The 24,287-nt window shown below is 32.4% G+C and overlaps 1 protein-coding gene across 1 annotated transcript in view; it reads right to left on the bottom strand.

The window, feature by feature from the left end:
- Window positions 1-24,287, bottom strand: part of LOC137919496 (collagen alpha-1(XVIII) chain-like) — an 85,355-nt gene that overhangs the window by 48,385 nt on the left and 12,683 nt on the right. Inside the window, exons 16-22 of the mRNA XM_068762591.1 lie at window positions 23,458-23,570; window positions 23,247-23,339; window positions 22,655-22,777; window positions 22,042-22,172; window positions 21,374-21,553; window positions 21,118-21,261; window positions 20,506-20,586 (exon numbers count right to left, since the gene is read on the bottom strand). Of these exons, the coding sequence (XP_068618692.1) occupies window positions 20,506-20,586; window positions 21,118-21,261; window positions 21,374-21,553; window positions 22,042-22,172; window positions 22,655-22,777; window positions 23,247-23,339; window positions 23,458-23,570 (865 nt within the window). The remainder of the gene's footprint in view (window positions 1-20,505; window positions 20,587-21,117; window positions 21,262-21,373; window positions 21,554-22,041; window positions 22,173-22,654; window positions 22,778-23,246; window positions 23,340-23,457; window positions 23,571-24,287) is intronic.

The following is a 24,287-nucleotide window of genomic DNA, read 5'->3' as shown; positions in this document are numbered from 1 at the left end:
TTAAAATATACAACCCTTCACTAGTGTATAATCCTTTAGGCGTTATATGGGGAGCGGCCTTAATTTAAAGGGACAAGCTATTGTACGAAGTGACGTGAAACGTTTATCCTACGAAGGTTACGTGTCACACGAGGGTGCTGTTAATTTCATATATTCGGCCTCATGGCTCTGATAACGGCATTAATTTTCTTAACCACACCGGCTTTATTTCAATGATAAGACTCTTATCAAGCATAAGAATGAAACACGCACCACTAACACCTAATATACAGTATGTCATAAAGAATAAATTTTCAAAAAGAAATGACGGCTGGTTATACTAACAAGTAATTATTTACGTTTCAATAAACGGGCGTCTATCGACTGACAAAAATAAATTAATGAATATTGAGTTCAAGATTCCATAATTTTCGGTTCCGAACTTAAGATTTTACTCGAGCATTGGTAGCTCAACGGCAGAGGATGGATACTCGCGATTATGGACACTTCGATTCCCGGAATACAATCTTAAATAATACACCATGTAGATTATTTATGTATATAAGATTTTCACTGCTTATAAACAAGTTTTCAGAGGATATGCAGGGTTCTCTGCGTACGATGAAAACACTATATGATCGCCAATTCACCTGAAAAGCATGGCTATAATGGTGTATCCTCCTATAGATGCGTTTGGGGAGGCCAATGTTTTGCAATGGGCGTCTATCTGCTGGGATCTATCTACGGGTACGGTTTTCCTGATGAAAAATTGTATACAAAAGTACTTATAAGAAAAATAAAGACGAGTTTGTATGTCTCATTAGCTTATAACTTTATAGTTCACATCTTTGCTTTCCAACAAGCGAGTTGGCCGTCAAAGACGGGCTAATAAGCAATAAAAAAAAGTTATCACTGGCAACAGAGATTGTTACTAAATTTAAGCAGAAGCTTATTTGCCTGATAGTGTAATTTTAATAAGGATTTTAGAGCGGTTGGTACTTAGGTGGTAAAAAAAACTCTTGTATATTTGTAGTAATCGTTGGCTGAAATTTTATGAGGTCATCTTTACCTCATATTTCTATCCTTGTATCATGTCACACAATTACCGTAAATACGAAATAAGATTATATATGAGAAATTCCAACCGTTAACATAGTTTAAATTTATTAATTCGAGGGTAAAATTATCTCAAAGGTAAGATTTCGAAGGGTAAATATCTTAGCCAAGGGATCTGTGTATTCATGGAGCAAAATTCCAACAACATTTCTGAGAAAACCGGGGTCCATGTGACATTAAAAGGTTTTAACTATTTTGTGTGAATTTACATCTTATTTGAATAATTTTCCTAATTTTTGAATATTAACAAATAAAAACTTTTTGAAATATGAGTAAAAAAAATAAAGTTATTTTCAGACATTAATACGAATTTATGAGAATATATAATAAATAAGTAAAGGTAAAGAATAAAGAGAGCTTCAATCGCAGGTCGCGGATTTGATACCCGGGATATAGTCTTATGTACTTCACACTTTGGTAATTAATTATTTAAGATTGCGTCTGCTCACAAACAAGTATTCTGAGGATGGTCAGCAGCGACGTTTGCGTGCCCATCGCCAACTATAGTATATCCAACACATATAACTTTGGTAAAGGGCAATGCCGGTAGGCTTCTATATGATGAAATGATATAAAATGCATGCATAAATTTTGTAATATTTAAATTATGGACTATATACCTTTATAATACAAAGAAAACAAATAAAAGTAAAATAGTAATTATAAATTAAGTGAATCAAGTCAAGGTTTTTAGTTTTAAAAATCTATTTTATTACCATAATTTATCTTTTGAATATACTTTGCTAGATGTTGGCCACCCTCATAGGTTTTTAATAAGGCCGATGTGACTTTATTGAACTGTAAAATTTATTGCAAGTCAATAGATGGTATTAACTGTCCTATATCTTAATACAAAAATATTCTGTAACGTTATAAAATATATATTAATACAGAAGGTAATGTATCATCGCCGATTATATAAGTCCAAAAAACTAAATTTAATGCTATTAGTCGAACTGCACTCCATACTACACGCTATAATAGAATATCAATGCCTTACTAAACAGAATTTAGAACTGGAAAATTTTACACGACTATTGAATTACCTTTATGTGTATTGTTTCACTATTAATTTTGATTTATACATTAAAGTTAGCGCACTATTAAATAGCGGTAGAAATAAATGGCTGTGAATACCGGAAATAATAGGTTGGAGGGAAAGTTATGTTGTATTTATATACGCAAATAATGTTCCTTGTTAATAATAAAAACATCTTAAAATCATTCGAGAAATTTTAGAAGAATATGGCATTTACATACAGCTATTGGACCACATTTAGGTTTGTGTTAAAGCAAAGTGTTTAGGTTTCACATGAGTTGACGGAATATAATTTTATAATCTTATTAGAATGTGTTTATCTGATCAGACACAATGTGGGACCGGTTTTGGACAAGCTGATTACTGGAGTTAAATCTCTCTCTCTCTCTCTCTCCTGAGCATTATTAATCCCATCTGATCATGGCGTCTGTTTTCCTTATCTTCTTTCTCCACCTCGCGCTATTGGACACGTCGTTCGCGGAAACATTGCAGGCAGTCATATTTTTCGCTAGGGTATCTGCCCATCTTGTTTTCGGTCTTCCTCTTCTTCTGGACCCAGAAACGTTTAGATCCATAGCGACATTCCCGATGTATTCAGGAGATCTCCTCTTTACGTGTCCGTACCATCTAAGCCGACTCTCTTGTAGCTTATCGGCGCTGTCACGTACCGCGAACGTACTAGTTGCCTATTTTATCGAGCCTCGTTACTCCGCACATCCACCAAAGCATCTTCATTTCGGCGAATTGGGCTCAAGGGATATGGTTTTATGTCTTAGCCCATGTTTCACTTCCATAAGTCAGAACAGGTCTTATCATGCTCTTATATATCAGGCCTTTAACTAGGCTTCACTGGCATCCTGCGATCACGGTAACGCCAGTTACTTCCCTCCACTTTAGCCAGCCAACTGCGATTCAGTGTTGTATATTTACCTCTAAATTTCCTGAGTTGTGCAACATGGCACCTATATATTTGTACTCGTTGTCCATCAATCATTTTCAATTACTAGAGATGAATTTAATATTCACATATGAATATCTTTCATTAGTTTTTTTACTATCGTTAATTCACTGTGACGTAAGTTACCTATTCAATACAATATTTATTCAAAAGTAAGCAGAATACATACAGTAATTAAAATCAATGAAACAGAAAGCGAGTTATTGAAAGAACAATGGCAGTGCAAAATATAATATGGTCAATGATTGTATGTTCGAAATATAAGTATGAATTTTATTACGGTTGGGTTATATAACTTGATTGGATATAGGTGTTAAAGCGGTGAACGATAAATCCTGTCCAAAAATTAATGGTCTCAGAAATAGTAAATAACGTAATGCGGATTATAGCATACTAAAATTAATTATTGTTTATTATCTGTTCCTGCAGACTTTGTACTGAGAGAAGTTATTAATCAGTCGCATTATAATAGAAAAATAAATAAACGTAACTTATTTTAGAGACATATCTTTATATAGGGTGTTTGAATATAGGTGTAAAGGATTATTACTTTTTTTGCTGACAAATAAACTACACATTAACTCCCTTAAAGTTTCGTGTATGTATAATTTAAGCCGGTAAAAATATTTATTTTAATCGTATTACTTTTAATCAAATGGTTAAAGAAGAGAAACCTTTATAGCAAGCATAAAGTCACCTCATGCAATGGTGTGTCCTTTTGAATTAATATAGGCTCTTAATTTGGATAGGAATTAATGAACCAGGTAACGAAGGTAGAGAGTGCGGTTTAACTTTCAGTGATTCACAATATTGTACTTAAATTACTTAGTCGTAAGGATGAAATTAGGAAAATTCCTCATAGAAGTCCTTTTGTATACAGTATTATTTATGCACAAGGAATTCCCACAGTAGTGTTTTTTAAAAGAGACGATGCCGACTTTGTCGATATCACTAACACAATTTTATGATACATTTCAAATACAAAACCGGTTCAAAGAATCTTTTTACATTTTATCAATAGCATAACAACTACCATAGTCGCTGTAAAGAGCGAAAGGTTTAGCGCCTTCGGATCTGACGCCGGCAGTCCGTTGAACAACAAATTATAATTGGAAAATTATCATGAGTGTTAATCTTTAGACATAAGCCTCATCAATAGTTTTCCAAAAGTGGCCAGCATTTTTTTTGTTTGTATTAAATTTTATTTTTCCTTTCATTTCTTTTATTATAAATCGTTAAATTTTATTACGTGATGGTATCTATTTATTTTAAGCCTTGTTCATAATCAATTTGTGTTATTATATTTTGCGAATAAATGATTCTTTCCAATTATCTCTCATTATTATTTCAGACGTTGGACACAAGCCTTTTTCGTAGATTTCCAATAAGGCCGGTAGGGAGCATCGAGCGGCTGCACATTAAGAAATTCACCTTGTGATAAAAATCCTAAGCTGCGCTTGCAATTCCATGGTCTCCACTCCAGAAGAACCTTGAAGCTAGCTATCTGTTCTGAGCACTATGCGGCTTACGCTGCCACTTCAACTGGCACATCAGTTTGGCTATATCTACTTTTGTTCGTCTTTGGATCTCCTCAATAGACATAAGTTTGTATACATAAGCCAATTAATAAACCATTAACCGACCATTATGGAATAAACTATTGAAAGAATGTTGATCGGCAGGAAGAACAAGTTTGTCATGCGATTAGAGATGTGATATTCCTATACTGAAACTGTAGCAGCGAAGCCTTACAGCTAATTTAACACGCATCGTCCGTTACTTATTATGCAGAGAATTTGGTATTATAGATTCCGATCAGTATTTGCTAAATGCTATAGCCATTTTATTTATGATTTACTATAAGTACCTGAAGTAGTTTTTAATTGTACTTTATCTTACATATAATATAAAAACAAGCCCAGTGTGGATAATGACTAATATCGGTGCTACTAATGCAGCAACTGAGTGTACTTACCACATAGAGATCTAAGTATTGCCCTGAGGTTATGGAGTAAACGGAACACGATCCGGCAAGCACAAAGTAGAATGTCTACATAAAATGAACAAATGACCTTCTTAAGTCGTTGGACGGTAGTGAAACCAGACAGCTTCCTACTGGTCCTATTAGAAACCTACTAGGGAGGCCTATATCTAACAGTGGACATTCATGACTGAAATCATGATGACGATACACATAATGATGATGCAAGAGCTGTAAGTTGTGCGTCTTCAGCGATTAGCTAACTGATAAATCTGTAAATACAAACACGAGCAAACGTCATTTACAGAAAGAAATAAATATTATTAATTACTAGCTAACGCGTCAGACGTTCCCCTGTCTTACTACGAATAATCAATCCAAACCTCAATACGCGAAGTTCGTAGCGAAATGCGTAGTTACAATAGTTATTATAATTTGTTGCGTAATTTTTTTAATTGTTTTCCATAACAACCTACTAGAAATAATTTTAGGATACTTATATAAAATAAATGAAATCGGTAACAACTTATGGTGTGACCAAGGAAAACATTTGTATTTGATGTACTAGAAGTAATGCTACTAGCCGGTCTAGGATTTGTACAGCTTCATCGAAATTGAGTTCGCAGAAACAGAGGTCCACGGACTAAAAATTTTACGCTGGGGATAGTACCCCAGTTACGACGAAGACGTCCACACGCGGAGAACTATAACCGTTTAGGTGTATAGTGGAGTAAGTGAGGTGTAGTGTATGTAGCACGAAGCGAGGAATACTCGGCGTTCAGGAGAGACACGGGCCTCTCCGGACCGCCCTCGCTCGAACGCGGGTTAGAGCGGACGCGGCCGCTGTGTCATGTGTGTGAGTAGTGCATGACATGTGCATCGAGACAGCTGGGGCTCGATGTGAGGTGTGTATCCTGTCGTTGAGACGGGGGGGGGGGGATATTATTTAAATTCTGCTTTAAGGGCGGCGAGAAGGGCTGAGTGCTCCGAAATACAGAGAAAGCGCTCTGAGGGACTGGAGGCTTTGCGGAGTTTTGCGGCAAGAATGCAACCCTTGTCAAGGACTACATTGGCGAGGTATAGCGCGAGGGCTTTAAATTCCTCGGCAAGCGAAGGGGACCCGGTTTGGGATTTAGTGGTTTTCGGTTGCTCGTGAGCCACCGATGGGGTGGTACGGAGGATGGCGGGCTTGCTTTTAGGTTATAGTGCCTTCGTCCAGGCTTAAGTGGTAGGGGGTAGAGGAGGGAAAAGAGGTTTCGGAGTGGGCTTCAAAACTTTTTCCGCGGGAACTAAGGAGGTTTGTCGGGCGGAGACTTTGAGAGGGCGGGAGGTCGAGGGGCGGCCAACGCGGCGATTTTTAGGCGCCTTGAGACATCCCCTGTAGTTGGCGGGGTGGCCTTCGGTCTTACAGAGGACATACGCGGGTGGTGTCTCTGTGACCGCGGGACGGAGACAGTCTGCAATCCCGTGGTCCCTTAGGCACTTGACGCATCGGGGGCGGGAGAAGCAGCATAAGACAATGCGAAAAGATTGAATAAGCATTTTATTTAGTCGTCCGTTATATATCGCGTTCCTTATACGACGTGAACGAAAAAATTTTTTAAGAAAAAAAAAACTAATCAGAAAGACACGCTTGGTATTGCCAAGAGAAGAGGCTTTTTTTTTCAACTTATGGTCATTCTTCTTAATTTCTTTCACAAGCATTTGTCGTAAGACTTCGCCCCATCGACTAAGATTTTTCGCTTACTGAATGGTGTCTTTTGTCAAATTTTGACAGATCTGTTAAATGGATCTGATTGGACCACTTCTATTTTTACTATTACCTTCTGCTACTGATAACGTACTACAAGTTGGCAATAACCCAAAATACTCAATCACTCGTTTGGATACTCTAATAGTAATTATTATGCAAATGTTGTTTACAGTTTTAAGTTGTAACCCATCTAGCTTTATGAATAAAAAAAAAACAACGCCAAAAAGTTATCGCTACTACAATGTATAGATAGCGCTGTAACATCTCTTTCTATCGCCATTAAGGCTAATTTCGTAATAATGCAATGAGACAAATCATATTCGATTTATACCCAAACACAAAAACGTCACTACTCAGAATTTTAAGTGAAAATCTTTTAACTTCTATAACTTAACAAACATTACCCCCGTATCTTAATCTATTATTTATGAAAAAATCGCTGAATTAAGTTTTCACTTACAATTCTTTTAAAAAGGGTAATTTATTTAATTGTAATGTTTGCGTATTGTACAGCTGTTGTTTCGATTCACCGCAGACTGGGTGTTTGCATACATAAGCGGCTAAAGTACTTAACTCACACGTTTACTTATTAACACGATGGCAGCGATAATTTTATTCTTTATATTATGCGATTATTTTTATGTATGTAAATCTGTATGTACATGTAATAGCAAAAACGAAATTTATATATGTCCTTCATAGTGTCGACTACCAAGATACCGACAATATAAAGCTATATAAATAGATACACATACAACAATTCAAATCGATCTTTCACACAAATACACACACTCGTACACAAACATGTAAGTTTATATGTGCGTATTTGTGTGACTGAGTGCTCCAATACACACACACCAATTTAAATAGTTGATAATTACTATTTCCAAATAAAATAATAAATGATTTCCAAGACACACCAGCCCTGCCTTATTTAGGAACCTCCGGGAACGTTAATATTTAAACTATTGTTAGGTTTTGTAACTTAAATAAAGTTACAAAAAAAACATGAAGTCCCAAAAATAGGGACGAAAAAAGCCATTATTGAATATGGATGTGAAATATATCTGGACAATATGCAAATAATGATTAGCGTTCTCGGCAACAATAATCACTATTAAATATTAATTATTTTATATTTCATACTTTTTATATACTAATTTCCAATTCTATTTTTTCAGTATTTGTACAACGTTGAAAATGCGATAGCAGAAGACTTTACTAATCTCAACCTGCTATTTATAATATACAATTGAATTTGGTGATGACGTATTATATACTGTTTAACATGTCAATCATGTGGTAATAAACATACGACCAGTTTTTACGTATATAATGTCCTAATACACGTTACATCAACGAATTCACATTTAAATAAATAGTCTCTGATTAATTTACGTGTCTAATTATCCCTATAAAGCAATAGTTAACGGCAGAGATGCTATTTTTAAAATAGCATCGTGTGTTATACGATAGAATATGAAAATGCCGATAAGTACTCGCTTCTCTTTGTTTAATAGGTATATGCTGTAATTTCCGGAAAATTTTCTCTTCTAGCATCACGGAGTTAGTTGAGCATTGAATTTCACAAATGTAAGATTTATTCATCGATTAGTGGTAATTACGTCCCTAATCGTAATTATAAACATGTTTAAATTAGTGTCTATGGTAAATAAACAGATGATATATATAAGGACAAGAAGCTGTGGCTTATTTTTTACATTATCATTAACATTATCACAAGATGTCGAACTGGCAAATTTTGAAGCAACGACAAACATTTTTGGCAAAACCTTAAAATTATTTGGGGGTCAGTAAAGCTGAAGTGACCCACATGAAAGTATTAAAGAAATAAAAATAGCTAACAGGGACAAAGCAGGGTCATTTAGGGCGGCTAGCGAGCGAATGAAAGAAGTCCACATCGAGGTACGCTTCGAATGAGTTTTGATGGATTAGTTAAAACTATAGCTTTCCACCAATCTCAAACCATAGGCCAGTAACTATGTTAGTTATATTTTTTTTAGATAATAGTTCTTTAATGGTGTTATTGAAGTGTTATAAGATTAATTAGTTTTACGTTTATTAATTACAATGCATTATTAATATCAGTTATTTTACGAGTATTTGGTATGTTAATGTTATACCTTACAAGACCTGTTACTTTATTATCTATGTCACAGTCCAGAAAAATACACGTTTGTTCACTACAGCTATTATCACTAACTATTTTGTAGTAATATTAAATACCTTGGTAACTCCACCGATGGAGGGTACCCACCCATCGCGGTTTGGGATCATTAAAACGATGCATTCATGCACAAATTAATGTCATTACGTGGCAATAGAGGTATAAAGTTACACAAATGTGCATAGTTCATACACAAAAGCAATTTAAATAACAAACACATAAGTGACGACCGCAGTGTGACACGTTTATTTTGCTTAAATCCTTCAAATGGGAATCGACGATGAATTTACTGCAAACCTGATGTTTAATGGATATTGTAGGCAGGTAGCGGAAAATAGATTGGTTGTTACGGCCCCCGCAAAATTCAGTTGTGTTCTAACAATAATATTTATTAAATTTGGTTATCTTTTTAAAAACATAATTAATAAGGAATTTGCTATAAAATAAACTGCTTATATATGTCTTTTTTACTGTCGTTTTGTTAATTCTCTTGTAATTCCTGTTTCAATGATATTAAAAAGGCTCTTGAATTACTTCTTCATCTTCAATTTGTTTATAATCCGATATCAATACCAGAACCGCGGCAGGAATATAGTCAAATAACCAATCAAACAGTTTTTATTTGTTGATCTAGCAGTACTATAAATTAAATAAGTAATGAATAAAAAAGAAAAAGATTTTTGAATACAAAAATATTATGACGCAATTTGTAAGTCTTGTTGAGGGTATAAATAACAATGGTTTCAATGACAAAAATAATTCAGGAAACTAACTGGAAGAATAATTACCAAAAATAGGTTAATAATTTCATCAAGGTTTTTTGAAAAATTCTAATAAAGAGAGAATAACGATATATTACTTATTTATATAATCATCCAATTTGGTTCATTTACATCGATCCCTTGTATACCTCTTGATAAAATGAAAAAAAAAAAATACTAAAAGAATTATACTTGGTAAAAACTATAATTAGGTTGGGCTCCCCTATAGTGGACTATCCAAGCAATTTACGGCTAGGGACAAATCAGCGGTCCTTAAGTAAACAGTTTAAAGAAATCAACATTTTTACTGTGGCGTCAAAATATATTTTAATAATATTTTATACGTTTACAATACTAATAATAAAATAAAAAATAGAGGTCGTACATATTTCATTTAAAAGGCACTGTGAAAAACTGGCTACACCGATATTTGTACTGTTAAATATCTCTAATTCATTTGTAATACACGGAACCAGATTTGTTAATAAAACTCCTCAAAATATGCTCTGCCATTTATAAAATTCAAAACGTAAATTAAAAATAAATAGACGGAAAAAGTCTATTCAATGAAGGAATATTTAAATGATAGGAATCCTTGGAAATGATATCGGTATAAATTCCCATGTATGAAGCATAATAAATCATATTGATATTTTTTAAAAAAGACGTATTTTTGTGGAGTATATTCTCGCTTCTTCTCCACAACTATAACACGTATAAAGTAATGTAGACGTCAACATGAAATAGATTAAAAAAAAAGTTGACGATCATTAAGAGTCGTGTTAAAAGTTACAATATTGAATAAACGTAATTTTACTGTTACGTTATGTTTATTCACCTCGAGAAGAGTCGATAATAATCGAGTTTTTTATGATCACTTTCAAGTATCTTTAATACAGCGGTAGAGCAAGGTATTCGTAAGTTTAATTATTACTTAAATCTCTTCAAACCGTAATAGATTTATTTGATAGGCTTTTTAAGTCCATTACGTACATAGTGATTGTATAAGATTTGTAAATTTTGGTCAATCACGTAAGCAATTGATTAGAATATAAGAAAGAGAGTGTGATAGTCTATCTAGTGCAGATTTCATGTGATATTGCAATACAAATATACATTATAATGAGGAAAGGTAATGAATACTGTTTCATAACGTTCTTTTTAAGAATTCTATTATTACGGTTTAAAGCAGAGAAAGTAATAAAATATTAAAGAGCTGAACATTCTCTAATTTAAAAATTCTCTGTGAATTTTAGTCAGACATGAGCGTGAAAAATGCACGAGTCGCTGAACCAAGACTGTCTTACGGGCAGTGCGCTTTTAATCAAAACTCCAGGGTGATTATTATTTATATTATAATGTGTCAAACACATCCCCGGTGTTCAAATGGTCATTTTTAAAAATGCATTTTTAGGAGCCAGACTTTTGAAATATAAAACTCGTTAGCCTTTTAACAACATTCGCCGATAGCCTCGTAATTTTACAATCGACATAGATTTAACAAGAGAATAACTTATATAGACAAACGACTTAAATTAATGTAAATAAGTTCTATTATAACACAAATAATTACAATAAGAAAAGATATATGTTAACTTCTTTTTATGTAATAGTAATGTAATAAATGTATTCATAAAATAAATAAATACGAAGGAGTTTTAGTAGCACTTAATAACTTTGATATGCATTTAAACACAAAATGAAAGAGTAGCATTAATAATTCTCTTCTTATAATAAAATATAACTTGATTTTTGAGTTAATATTGATTTAGAAACATTTTTTAATTTCATAAATTACATTGTATTTCATTTATTTGAAGAAATGATTCAATTATAAAATCATCTCTCTTATATTCAGCGACATAAGGTGTTATTAACATTTGCTGTTTTGACAATTTCATTGACCTTTGGATTCGACAATATCCCTTATACATTCATCAATCAGTAACAAGGCGTTGTTACACTGTTGGTCTAAAATAAAATAGAATAAAATTAATATAAAACAAAGGTTTTAAAACAGCTGTTGTCTTCGATTTTAGCAGGAATCACCAAAATTTTCTTAATGACGTCGGTAGAGTGAGCATCGCATAAACTTATTAGCTAACTACTGCAGGTATTTAAGAAAAGGACCAATATTTAGCCACTTCCGCACATGCAGTGGTAGTCGTAAAATAAAGTGCACCGCCCGCCAGCCCGCTGATAAATGCGTATGCGGCAAACAATGCGAATCACACAACCGCCACCGCCAAATTACTCAACACGTGTTTCACCCCTCCACGGGGCATCTTCAGGAGTTATGTTACACCGATTAGTGCCAAACACAGATTCAACACTTTTGGCTTTTCATTTATGGCGGGCGGTGCAGTTTATTGCACGACTACTACTGCATATGCGGAAGTGGCTAAATATTGGTTCTTTTCTTACTTAGGATGGACTTCCGCGAAATAACGCCTGATTCCATTAAATACTGCAGGTATTTTTCAGAAAAAAAATATATTTATGTATTTAAACCATCTTCATCATTTCAGCAGTAAGACGTCCTGGACATAGACTTTCCCATAGATTTCCAATGAGAGCGGTAACAGTACATAACTAACTTATTTTTTCGTAATCTTTAAAATGGACATTGTTAGCGCGTCGTTAAGATAGATTAAGAGACTTACTTTTTTACTTAAAAACTGTAACATGCAAAACGTAAGCAAACAAAAAGATCGGAACTTATAAAAGTAACTATAAAACAAGGGCACGGACGCTGTCTGTGGAATATTGATCCTTGGTATACTTTCTACATAACTTATATTCGACCTGCAGCGCACATAATCAAAAGGTTTTTTACAATTAAAATAATATAACATATATAAATCGTTTCCTTGCTCTAATTGAAAATTACATTAAAGCAAATAGTATTTTGAACTAAAGATTACCGTTTAAAAACACTTAAGTCTCGAACTTTGTTTTATGTGCAATAAGCAACTAAACGCGGTGTTTATTTCGTGTTCTACGTGAGAATACGAACATTCTGATTGGTCTGTATACATCATCTCTACACAAAATAACGCGAGTCGATTAAAATACTAATTTTTCTAATATATAATTTTAGATAATGATGAGACCACCTAGGCATATGCATCCTTCATAATGGTAAATAACAAGGCTCTTCCAAACCTGGTTTAGTTATAAAAGATTTTAATAACAACAGTGTAATAACCATCATTTGATTTGAAACGTTGAGGAAGAGAATAAGACTTAAGACAAAGATAGGTTTAATTCTATTATAGAGCATTCTTATTGCTCCAAAGTGGTCGGACCGCTTGGTATGTAAATAATTGAAGATGATTGTTTATAAAGGATTATGTTTTCCGACGTAAAATATTTCCGAAACGCCATAGCAAATGCCACAAGTTGAGCAGTGGTAACCCAGCGATCATGACGAAGGCTGAGACTTGGGATAGTAGATCCCAAGTCTCAGCCTTCGTCATGGGTTCGATCTCTGGGATATAACTTTATTTATAATCCATACTTTGTATGATATTCGAGTGGGCGTATATGGACTGAAAGGATGACAAAGATAATTACTAATCAAAATAATTATGTCCTTATAATGGTTATTGTTGCTAGTGACTATTTTAGCTAGACTTCTTTTAAATTAGACGTATCATAAGGTTAATTGTCCAGGAAAATATAGAAAAGAATGATTTTTTACAAGACATCTAGTCTTCAAACAAAAGCTCTTGTGTGAAATTAAGTTATAAAGTATGCAACTGTCCCTATGTCTAGTAGGTAAGAATGACATACAAATAAAATATTCAATACATTATGTACAATGCGTATTACAGTACTGTAATTAACAAAATGTTTTGTTACTCGAAGTGACTTTTGAACAACATTTAACCTGCTGCGCTCTATTACCTTTTAATTTACAGCTAGTGGGTGAAACCTGGACAATGGAGGTTGTTCGCATTAAACTGCTTTCATTAGCATGTTTATATGGTAGTTAACATTTCGATTTTAAAAGTCAATCAATTGTTAGTATTAATAAGTATTTATTTTTATTAATTACAGTTTATTATTTATTAACCTTCACTTAATTTTAATATCTGATATCAACATAAATTCATTTATTTGAAATCTAAATAAACCTAGTTTAAATGTAGTTTAAAGTTTCTTGTTACAAAATTACCGTTAAAAATTCGATTAGTGAAAATATTAAATTTTAATGGAAGCGTTATTGCAACGATATTAAAATATTCATTGCTTAGTTTTTAGTATTATTAATATTTATTGTGTATAAATTTGTAATGATTTTTTTTTTAATTCAGCATTTTTTTTAGATTATAATAACGAAATACATTTGTATGAAAACCGTCCATTAGACCGAACCAATAGATATTTGTAATTGTATAAAATAATATAAAATAATTTATAACATTAACTTTACATAAAACTAATCAAAAATAATTAAATCGTCGTTAGCTTCAAACTGCAAACTAAATATACCCTTTACTTGCAGTGTACCAAATCTAATTAAATTACTTATTGACATTATTTCAACTTTCTACGACTAAAAAGAAAATTAATTATAAGAAAATTAAAAGTAACTTTATTTGAATCTTGTTACGAATGTTTTTTTTTATTCTGTGTTTATAAAAGTAATATTTTTTTGCATAATCTTTTAAAATTCGAATAACTTTGTAGAGATATGTGTAATATAGGCAGACACATATGTAAAGTTAGGATCGAATCCTCAAAACTGGGCGCGACAATGACAAGGCGACGACTACGCCAACTGTGCAGCGAAATTGCGGTTTATATTTAAAGAATATAAACCTGTGTCTGTAGGCAGCCGTTAGCTCGCTGCCGCATTGCAGCTATGCCCAAAATTCGCATAATTTGTGAGTGTTTATAAAAATATCCACAATGTATTTCTGTACAAATGTTATTTGTTTGTAAACTGTAGACATTTTTGTATCAGTCGAGGCCACGATGTTTTTGTTTTTTAAAAAAAAAAACCCACGATCACTTACTTACACTTACGTAAATACCTTAAGAACAACTAACAATTTCTAATATTATATGACTATTCTTTAAAATAACTAAAAACAATATAAATTTTATCGTAATGAAGTTTCTAAATTAGTATATTTCCACAACGTGCGTTGCCAAATTCTCGCCACCTTAATTATATCTATCCACACTATATTTATATTATATATATATAAGTATATTTATAAGTAAGAAAAAATTAGAAAAATTGTAAAGATTTTGGTTCGAAAGAAGCTGGATGCTTCCATCCAGTCCTACCGATCATAATGGTGATAATGAATTTAAATTTCCTAGCTTTTTTAATATTTTATTATTCTTTTCTCAGACACGCGTTAATGTGATTTTTATTATTATTGTTCGTAGTTAATCTGTATTTAATGTTTGACACTTTGTTATATATTATTATAAGAACCATCGAGTACAATCTAACTTCAAATGTTTGCTGGAAGCACGCTCTGTAAACACACCTGTCAGAGCGGTCACGAATTGAAAATCAACTGCCGGTTGTCATGCGAGAATTAAAAAAAATACAAGCTAACCGCCAATTTGGATGTTACAAAACGAATTTAATTGATAGCATACCGTGCTAAATAAATTTGAGCCTAGTTTAAAAACAAACTAAATTCATTGTTCGTCATATTAATATCGATTTGCGGAATAAAAAATTAATTATAAAGTGATAACTCGTTGCCCTTTACATGTTACTCCTAATAAATAAAAGTTTATTAACGACCCTGAAACGTGCTCTTTCACACTTAGCCTCATTGATAAGCTTGTTGTTGGTCAACTAGCCGTGAAGAGAGCTAAGTTACTAATTATTTATCAGATAGAATCAGGATTGAGGAGATACGAAGATGAACGAAGGGAACTGACTTAGCCACAGTGGGCAAGGCAGATGGCCGCTACAGCTTTAATGTTACAAGGTGAACCTTGTTAAGGTCGTCGGAAGACATTAAATGTATGCCGCTTCCGATCGCTTCTATTGGAATCTTAAGTCTCTGGGTGTGCCTTTGTCCAGCCATGTCGTAGGTTTATTCATTATGTGCATATCGAACAAACAAGTGTTTTGTAACTAATAAAAAAAAACTTTTGTCTGATGAGTGTAAATTGAAGATAGACTTGCGTGATTGCCCGCCCACGCGTGCCGGCACACGCAAATTGGATTACACCGGACGGTCGGAAGGACTAAAATGTTGCAAACAGATAAATTGCTTGTGTCAAGCTAATGGCAAACACTGATTCAGTTGAAAATCGTTAACTGGATTCAAATTGGTTTTCAAAGCTGTTTTGTTACTTTTAATTTATAATCTAAATCTGGTTACTGCGTTGATCAACTTAAAACAGGATGGTTATAGGTTTATGTGTACAAAAAGCTTTAAAGCTTTTACATATATTTCCAATGAACAGACAGTAACCCACAATTAATTTTATGTGGTAATTCGAATTTAAAAAACTCTTCTTTTTATACTATCACTAAGTTGTTTTTAATTTCTAAAACCATAGTTTTTTGTATAGATTAAGTTCAAATGGATGAATGTGTGAGGTACATTTGTTTTTAAAGAATCTTAAAGATTTTACACTTATTTCCCATCACTCTGTATAAATGATCAGTAGAATGTGTTACGAGTACATCCATTTTTTATTTTCATCAGAACGTGACAGACCAATAACTTCTGACACTAGAGACTTCGCAGAAACATACACTAATTAATTTTAATATGTAATATTACTAATTTAGAAAACGCTTTTTATAACTATAGTGTTTTTAAATAATTTAATTTTTCTAAAATTATTGATTTTTTGTACTACACGTTAATTGAATGAAAATGGACTATACATTAACCTCTTTTAAGCTTTTACACCTGAATCCAATTCCTGTTTATAAATATAAATAAAGACGACTAAAGTCCTATACAGACCAAAACTATTAATTTTTGTCTGTGGAACAATCTATCATTTTTTATATATTTATTTGATTCACATCTTGAATATACGGGAGATAAGTAATTCACTAAATTTATTAATTTATTAAAAACATAACAAAAATATGCGAAAATCCTCAAAAATTGTGAACACAATACGTTTTTATGTTTATGTACGTAATATCTAAGATAATTAAATCTATGATTCGTTCAGAGTTTTATTAACATTAATTTTAGCACAATCTAGAACCCAATATTCCAAATATTGAGATATTCCAAATTATGATTTTATTCCATTACTGTCTTCTTAGATTATCACTAATGGATTAGGTATTTCACACTGATATTCTATAGGGTAAAATTTATTTCAATTACGTAATTCGATATAGCCGATGTTCAGCCCTCTCGGGAAATCTCAATTTGGAATGCTAAAAGCGATTCCAATGACAGCCCAAGCCATGTCACTGCATGGAACGTTCGGCTAAACAAGCTATAGCTTGGCGGTCTCCCAACCCAGCGAAATAAATAATGTAACGTACCGAAACGTGTTGACGAAGTGAGCCATCGTCCTTAGGTGCTATTACAACACCTATATTGATTTTATGTAGATTATTTTATTTCATTACGATATTTATATGATAAATTTAAAACGCAAACACAGTGGTTGACGTTGAACTCCCCAGTTTTTATAATGGTCAAGACTAAGCACTCTTAACGCTACGCCACTTCAAACCTGATGAAACTCTATTTTTTATAGCAACCAGATTAAGAACCAGAGAAGCGTGTTATGGTATAGTACTTAAACAACCGTACTTAAGCCTTAGGAATGCACGCGGCAAGACGGGGAGGCTACCGGCCGCTTCGTTCCGTCAGTTCACCTTCACCGATTCTCTTTTTTCCTCTACCCCCACCACGCCGCACTTTCCTAAGGCGCGGTACAGCAGTTTCGGAATAACTTTTGTCCAGAATCCTATGAGCGCTAGACCTTCGTTTTTTTATAAAACCTCAAAATTCGTTAGTGCTTGCAACCAACACATCTTAAAGGAATGGCTGATTATGGAATTTGACCTATGGTGAATATGGCAGGTAAAACGCCATATGTAAAAAATAACTACTTAATCTTTACCATCATCGTCATTTTAGCAGTTAGATGTCCACTGCTAGACTTAGGTCTCCATCAATTCTTTCCAGTAGTACCAGAAGAAGTGACTTGCAAGATTAACTTAATTTCATCAAAATATAACGCGTTAATTTTTCAAATTTCTTTGGAAAGTATTTATAGTGTTATCTACTGTACCATTTCACCTAATGGTAACCTCTTGCCTCTTATTTCTCCCTCTCAACTTTCACAATCATAATAATTTCAGCCAAAGTACATTCTCTGCTGTACATAGTAGATAGGCCTCCCCTAAAGGTTTACAATAGAACTGATTCCCCAATATCTAATAAATCGTTGATATACATAAGTCGTATAAATACTGCATATTATATACATTAATTGAGTAAGTATTGGAAGATATTTCGATGTAGCGTTTATTGATTAGAATTCTTAATTTGAAAACCTTATCGAGCTTTCATCTTTTAATCCCGTTTAATTTTACATATGTCTATTTTTATCTCACCGCTTACGCAGACTTTTACAATCAGCTTTAAAATTTCATTTCAAATTTACGAGTAATCTTCTTTCACGCACAAAAGATTTTTAAGTCTGCAATTTTAATAAAAAATATTTACATTTTTCAACGCGTCAATTTTATTATCGATATTGTGTATTAGACACATATTAAAACCGAATTTAATTTACTTTTAATTTTTCCGGTATTCAGTACTCTTTATATACAGTATTACATAAATAAATACAATCTAACGAGATGTGCAAAAAAGTGTGTATGAACGTAAATTTGTGATTGTGGGTGTGTTCAAGTTTGAACGTTTTTTCTTTACAATTAAAAAAAAATAGCACACACTATAAAAATTGAAGATTAGTTTTTAATCACCTACCGTCGAAGTTCAAATTGTTGGCTTATTGTTATAAACGAAACCTCCGTCAATTCAGGATTAGTAAAACAATTTTTACATACCCTCACCTCTGCGGGCAGAGATATAAAGTATAATATTTGAGATTTCAAACTCAATATTTCTAATTAATAAATTACCCGGGGCCAAAGTATATTTAATATTCTTGTCCAAATCTTCTGTAATTGCACAAATTAAAATAAAAAAATTACTTTATCTTATCGAGTGCTCTGCATAATTTTTAATAAACCTAGAAATGGATACGAAATAAAGACACAAATAAATAAAACATTTTATTTTATTAAAACAGCAGTACTGGTTAAGTACAATAAACGACAATGAGCTCCAAATCAATTATTATTTAAAATTATTAGATTTGAAAAGTAATGCAGTTAATAAGAGAGACAATTTAGGTCTTTTGAGACAAAACGTAACATAATATCACAGTTTTCAGCATGAGAAATGAATCTTGAAGTATTGACACCATTTATAATGAATTCTTTAAAGTAATAATAAAAATATATAGGCCAAAAACTTAAGTTTAGATTTACATATAAAACACCTCTTTGCTCATAATAAATTTCGTATTTACGAAATAACTTAGGGCCATGATTCATTTGCAATAGAACTATTTTAACCGACATGTAAATAAATAATAATAATTTATTGACAAACATCTATTTACCAAAACGGCAGTATATCTCATTCTAATATTGACAGCAAGATCGTGTGGAATCTATTTACATCTACAAAATATTGTTGTATTTTTGTGATTTATCTGTGTTTACGATTTTCAATGTCAATATATTAAAAAGCCATCTATATACAAAACGACTATATTAAAATAGCTGACAATTATTAAGGGCGGATTCCAAATCAAAATATATTACTAATTGCCAATTAAAACCATATGAACACTGTCATGTTAATTTTTAATAAAAATTTTGTCAATAATAAACATTAAAATAATCTGAAAATGGGAGTAATTAGACTTTGGTTAATTAACATTAAAATTATAAAATTTTGGGCATACGTATATCTACATTTATATACAATTACATAAAACCGTAAATTTTATTTAATATTACATTATGACATCACTCTTTGGATGTAATATAAGACAGTTTTTTAATATGCCTAGAATTAAAAGACTTACTTAAAAGTCCGAGTTGATGTCATAAACAAACTTACTTTAATGTACAAAGAACTAACTATTATTGAAAACGTCTTAGAGAAATAACGAAATTTCAATAGCCAAAGCAAAAATAAAAACCAATAAATATTACGAATTTTGTGCAAGATTGGAAACCGCTCTTCTAAATAACTCTTATTTTCTTTAAGATGTGATCAATTGAATATTGTCGATATGCTCCACGGGAATCATTGCTTTGAGAGATTTCTGTATAACCTATATTTAAAATATTTACAGTCTTCACAAATTTCCTTATACATACAAGTAGTTTGGAATTAATCATCTATAAAATTTGTCTACTATTGTTTCTCTCCGCGACAGCCTTAAACAAACGCGTAGTCTCACCCAATTGTAGTCTGTTAACGACAAAAACAAATCGATTATTTACTACTAAGACTATTTAATACCTAGATAATTTAAGAAGAGTGTACAATGTTTTCATATATTATATAATAAATATCATTGTCTGAGATTTTTACGCTTAGTAATTTACATGCTAAATTTTCTAATTATTTAAAATTTACAAGTTGAGAACCATATTTGATTAAATTACTTACCTGGATCGTTTTTTTCTTCTCACTGTATTTGCAGGCGTTGCCTCAATACAAAGCACAATCATTTTAGTACTACACGAAAATCTAAAAATAACAATTATATGTTACATATTCAGAAAGTGTAAGTATGGTTAAAAATTCATTCCCTGCACAACAAAAATGTTATGCTAGACTCTTGCTGGGTAAACACCCGCAGTTTTCTTGTAGTTCAAATTAGTTTTGTCTTCTATTCTGCAAAGAAAGTCCATATATGGTGGAAGGCACGGTGCCTTTAAGTAATGTTGCAGAAGGAAGCTGCCAGCCATATGGACGTTGGTACAGGTTATATCATACCCGCATCTCACTCCATTACAAAACTTGGTCAAATTTTGACAGCAGGTTGGGGGGTGATCGGCTGTATGCATGTATTGGCCCCGCTACGAGTTGCGAGCTACTCGCTGCTCTTAAAGACAACGGATGGGTGGTTGTACCTCCATCCTAAGCCATTTAGTCGCTAAATTAATGCCATTTATAATTATAGTAGTATACGAAGGCGGTCCCGTTACTTTAACAAAATACTTCAAAAAAGATCGTGAAATGACATTTTTTATAATACGTAAGCCAAAAGGTACTTACGTTTCCTGGTCTAACAGCTTGTTGGAATGCAAAGACGATGCTAGACCAAACTTGTCGGTGCTGCTACTATGCCACGCATCACAGTACGCATCCATTGCTGGCTCTCCATTAGGACCGGCACCATGCCAAACCGCTTTGGTAGGCCTAAAAATATTTGAAATCAAACCTTAACTCCATATCGTTAAGGTGTCGAATTGATATGTAGATAGATTTGTGTGATCTGTGAAACTTTTGTGTATATACATCATTGGCTTACCAGTATGGATCAACTAGCACGTTCTTTCCATTAAAGCTGAAAATTCGGGGCGCGTGTGCAAAAAGTGCACCCGATCCATCAAACATTTCTCCCCATGAGTTGAACAACACATCACCTCGAATATTCACTACAGGAATCTCGCGATCCACCCAACTCACTATAGAATCAATGGTTTGGACTCTGCGGAAACATGGAATTTAATCAAAATTTTATTAATCTACGCTCTAAAAATTATATAATTTTTAATATTATTCATTAATTTAAAAATAAAATTAGCAGCACTATATTTGGGATCTATTAAATGCCCTTTAGTATAAATAATTTGAACCCTTATGAAAACGTAAAAATGTTACTATTAAATATAAATATTATTCATTTATCTGTTTATTTGCTCTTAAATATGTGCTCCGAACGAAAGAAACTCCGAAAACATAGGCAAAAAATTATGTATAAAATGAGGTCTTGTCACAAAGGCAAATTTTTCGGTGAAATTTATTCCTCTTTAAACGTATAAAAACTTAATATAATACTAATTTTATTAAGAAAATGAATTTGATACAAATGTACATTTTTTTGCAACATTTTTTTAATTTATTAAAGCGTCGAGTCTAACAGCACGTTCGTCTGAGGGTGAATGAAACCGTCCGAAGACAAAGTAAAACACTTGCCTCGAAGATATGAATGCGCGGAAAGTGCCTTCAAGGCCGGCTCTTTGTGCTTGCCTACGACACTCGTAGTTTGTACTGCTAACACCATGCATGTCTCCTGTATGCGGTTCATTCAACGCTGCCAGACGCAACTGAACAGGAAACATATTATACACAATGTTTAAAAGTAATATTCACTGAATAATATTTTGTCAACTTGTTCAAAAACCTTCATTAACATAACATTTGGAATAATATGAAAAACGTTGGTATTTATAATAATTCAAGTCTAAATAAAAAGAACCTGAATTAGTAGAGAAAACTTAAATTAACTTTAATGGCCTTAATTTGACTGGAGACGTCTATGGTTATTGTCTTATAAACGAAGAATGTTATTTTTATTAGTTTATTTAGAACGAAATTTTTGTTACGAAAAAATCCTGAGATGCCTATATGTAAAGAAAAATAGGAAAAATTATTTAGATTATTTTTATTAAATATTAAATGTAGATTTGTGTATTTTATTCGTGTATTTTATTGATTGACGTGTATATTAGATTCGAGTATTATATTGCACAAACCTAGTTATTGCATTTTCATCGATTATTTGTACAATATCATTTAAATTTCTTACCGTAGGTCCCTGTCCAGCTGGATTCTTGTGGTGCACAAGACTTGATGTTTCCAAAATATTTTGCAAAGGAGTTTTAGTCGGACCACCATTGGGAGAATTTTGTATGGTCAAAAGCGATCCCATCTAAAATGTTTTTACTTTTGAGTACAAATAATATAAACTAAATTTAGATTACTCTAATAATATACGCCATTATTTTCATATAATAATTTTACTATCCGAAGTAATATCCTACAAAAAATATGTTTAAAACAGTCGAAAATTACATTCGAACCGCTGAAGGTGACCTTAACATTATTTAGAATTCACAAATACATTTCATAATTGTATTACGCTAATTGTCCCGTGCTAGGAATAAATTCATTTTGCTAATTATAACAGTAAAGTTGCATTCAAAATGTATTTTAATACTTCAGTTTATGCTTGAGATCTTTTTAATTATCGTAGAATGTTGTAATTAATACAACAGAAATACATCACAGCGCAGCGTTCATATTTTTATAAAAGATTTTTTTTTATTCTGTGACGTCGAGTCTCATGTTCCCTTGAAATAGGAATATACGACTAGATTTAGATATTTTGCTTTGCTCACCGCGACATATTGCCAGCCGTTGTTGACACGAACAAGCAACGCTTGCTCTTGTATGATATACGCCAAAGTACCTCGAGGACAGGTTATGCCGAGCTAGAAACATATTATTCACATTCAACCGCTTATTTATTATTTGCAACCTCATTACATTTTGTTTCAAAACATTATTGAGTGTAAATCGAATATATAACTTTAATTAAAACCGGCGTACCTTTACCAATGATTCTGTAGTTTTAAACAATATCGTCCCGACAATTGCTTTTCCTTCTTCTTCATCGTCAAAATCATTATCATCCTCTAAATTGTCTAAAGGATCTCGTAAACCTTAAATAATACATCATTAGTTATTATTTTTGTGCAACTCCTCTCAAATATAATCTTAAAATTTTTATTAAGAATAATATTGGAAATATCACGAAAATGTAATAAATAATAGTATGAACATTACCTTAACGAGACTCAATCGGTTTGAAAATTAGTTGCGATTTTCGGGGTAATAAATGCCATTAATAAAAATTTTTATGCATAGTAACAATATAGAAATTATACATTTTTGGATACTTTCCACATAAATTATACTATTAGGTGCACAATGAATAATTCATTAATAATTATCTAAAAATCTTTAAGTGCCGTATATTTGTATGAACGGTTTAATCTAAATGTCATTTACTGTGAATTGATGTAACCTATCCGAAAATCAATGATTTCAGAAATAAAAAAAAAGTAATGCGTTTAAAGTGTTTATGAAATTCTGATTACTACATATTAAAATTTAATATTGTTTACTCTATTTCCCTGGAGACTATGTACTTCCAGAAGTTACTAGCCTGTTGTATTCCAATAAAATAAATAAATAACTATCACATATTTACTTTATATCGGGCGATTGGATAAACGTGTGGTGAATTGACAAATGAGCTATAAAAGATTAAATTCATTTACTCAACATTGGAACTTTTAACAGGACGCTAATTGATCGAATTTTTTTTTAAATCTATTTCATTTTTGACTAATAGAGTCAAAAGCTGCAAGGTGTTA

Source organism: Battus philenor, unplaced genomic scaffold (genome assembly GCF_028537555.1).
Source record: "Battus philenor isolate CCGP_79_NKW_IND1 unplaced genomic scaffold, ilBatPhil1.0.hap1 SCAF_16, whole genome shotgun sequence".
NCBI lineage: Eukaryota > Metazoa > Arthropoda > Insecta > Lepidoptera > Papilionidae > Battus > Battus philenor.
The sequence above is the reverse complement of the archived record's forward strand: the minus strand, read 5'-3'. Positions and strand labels throughout refer to the sequence as shown.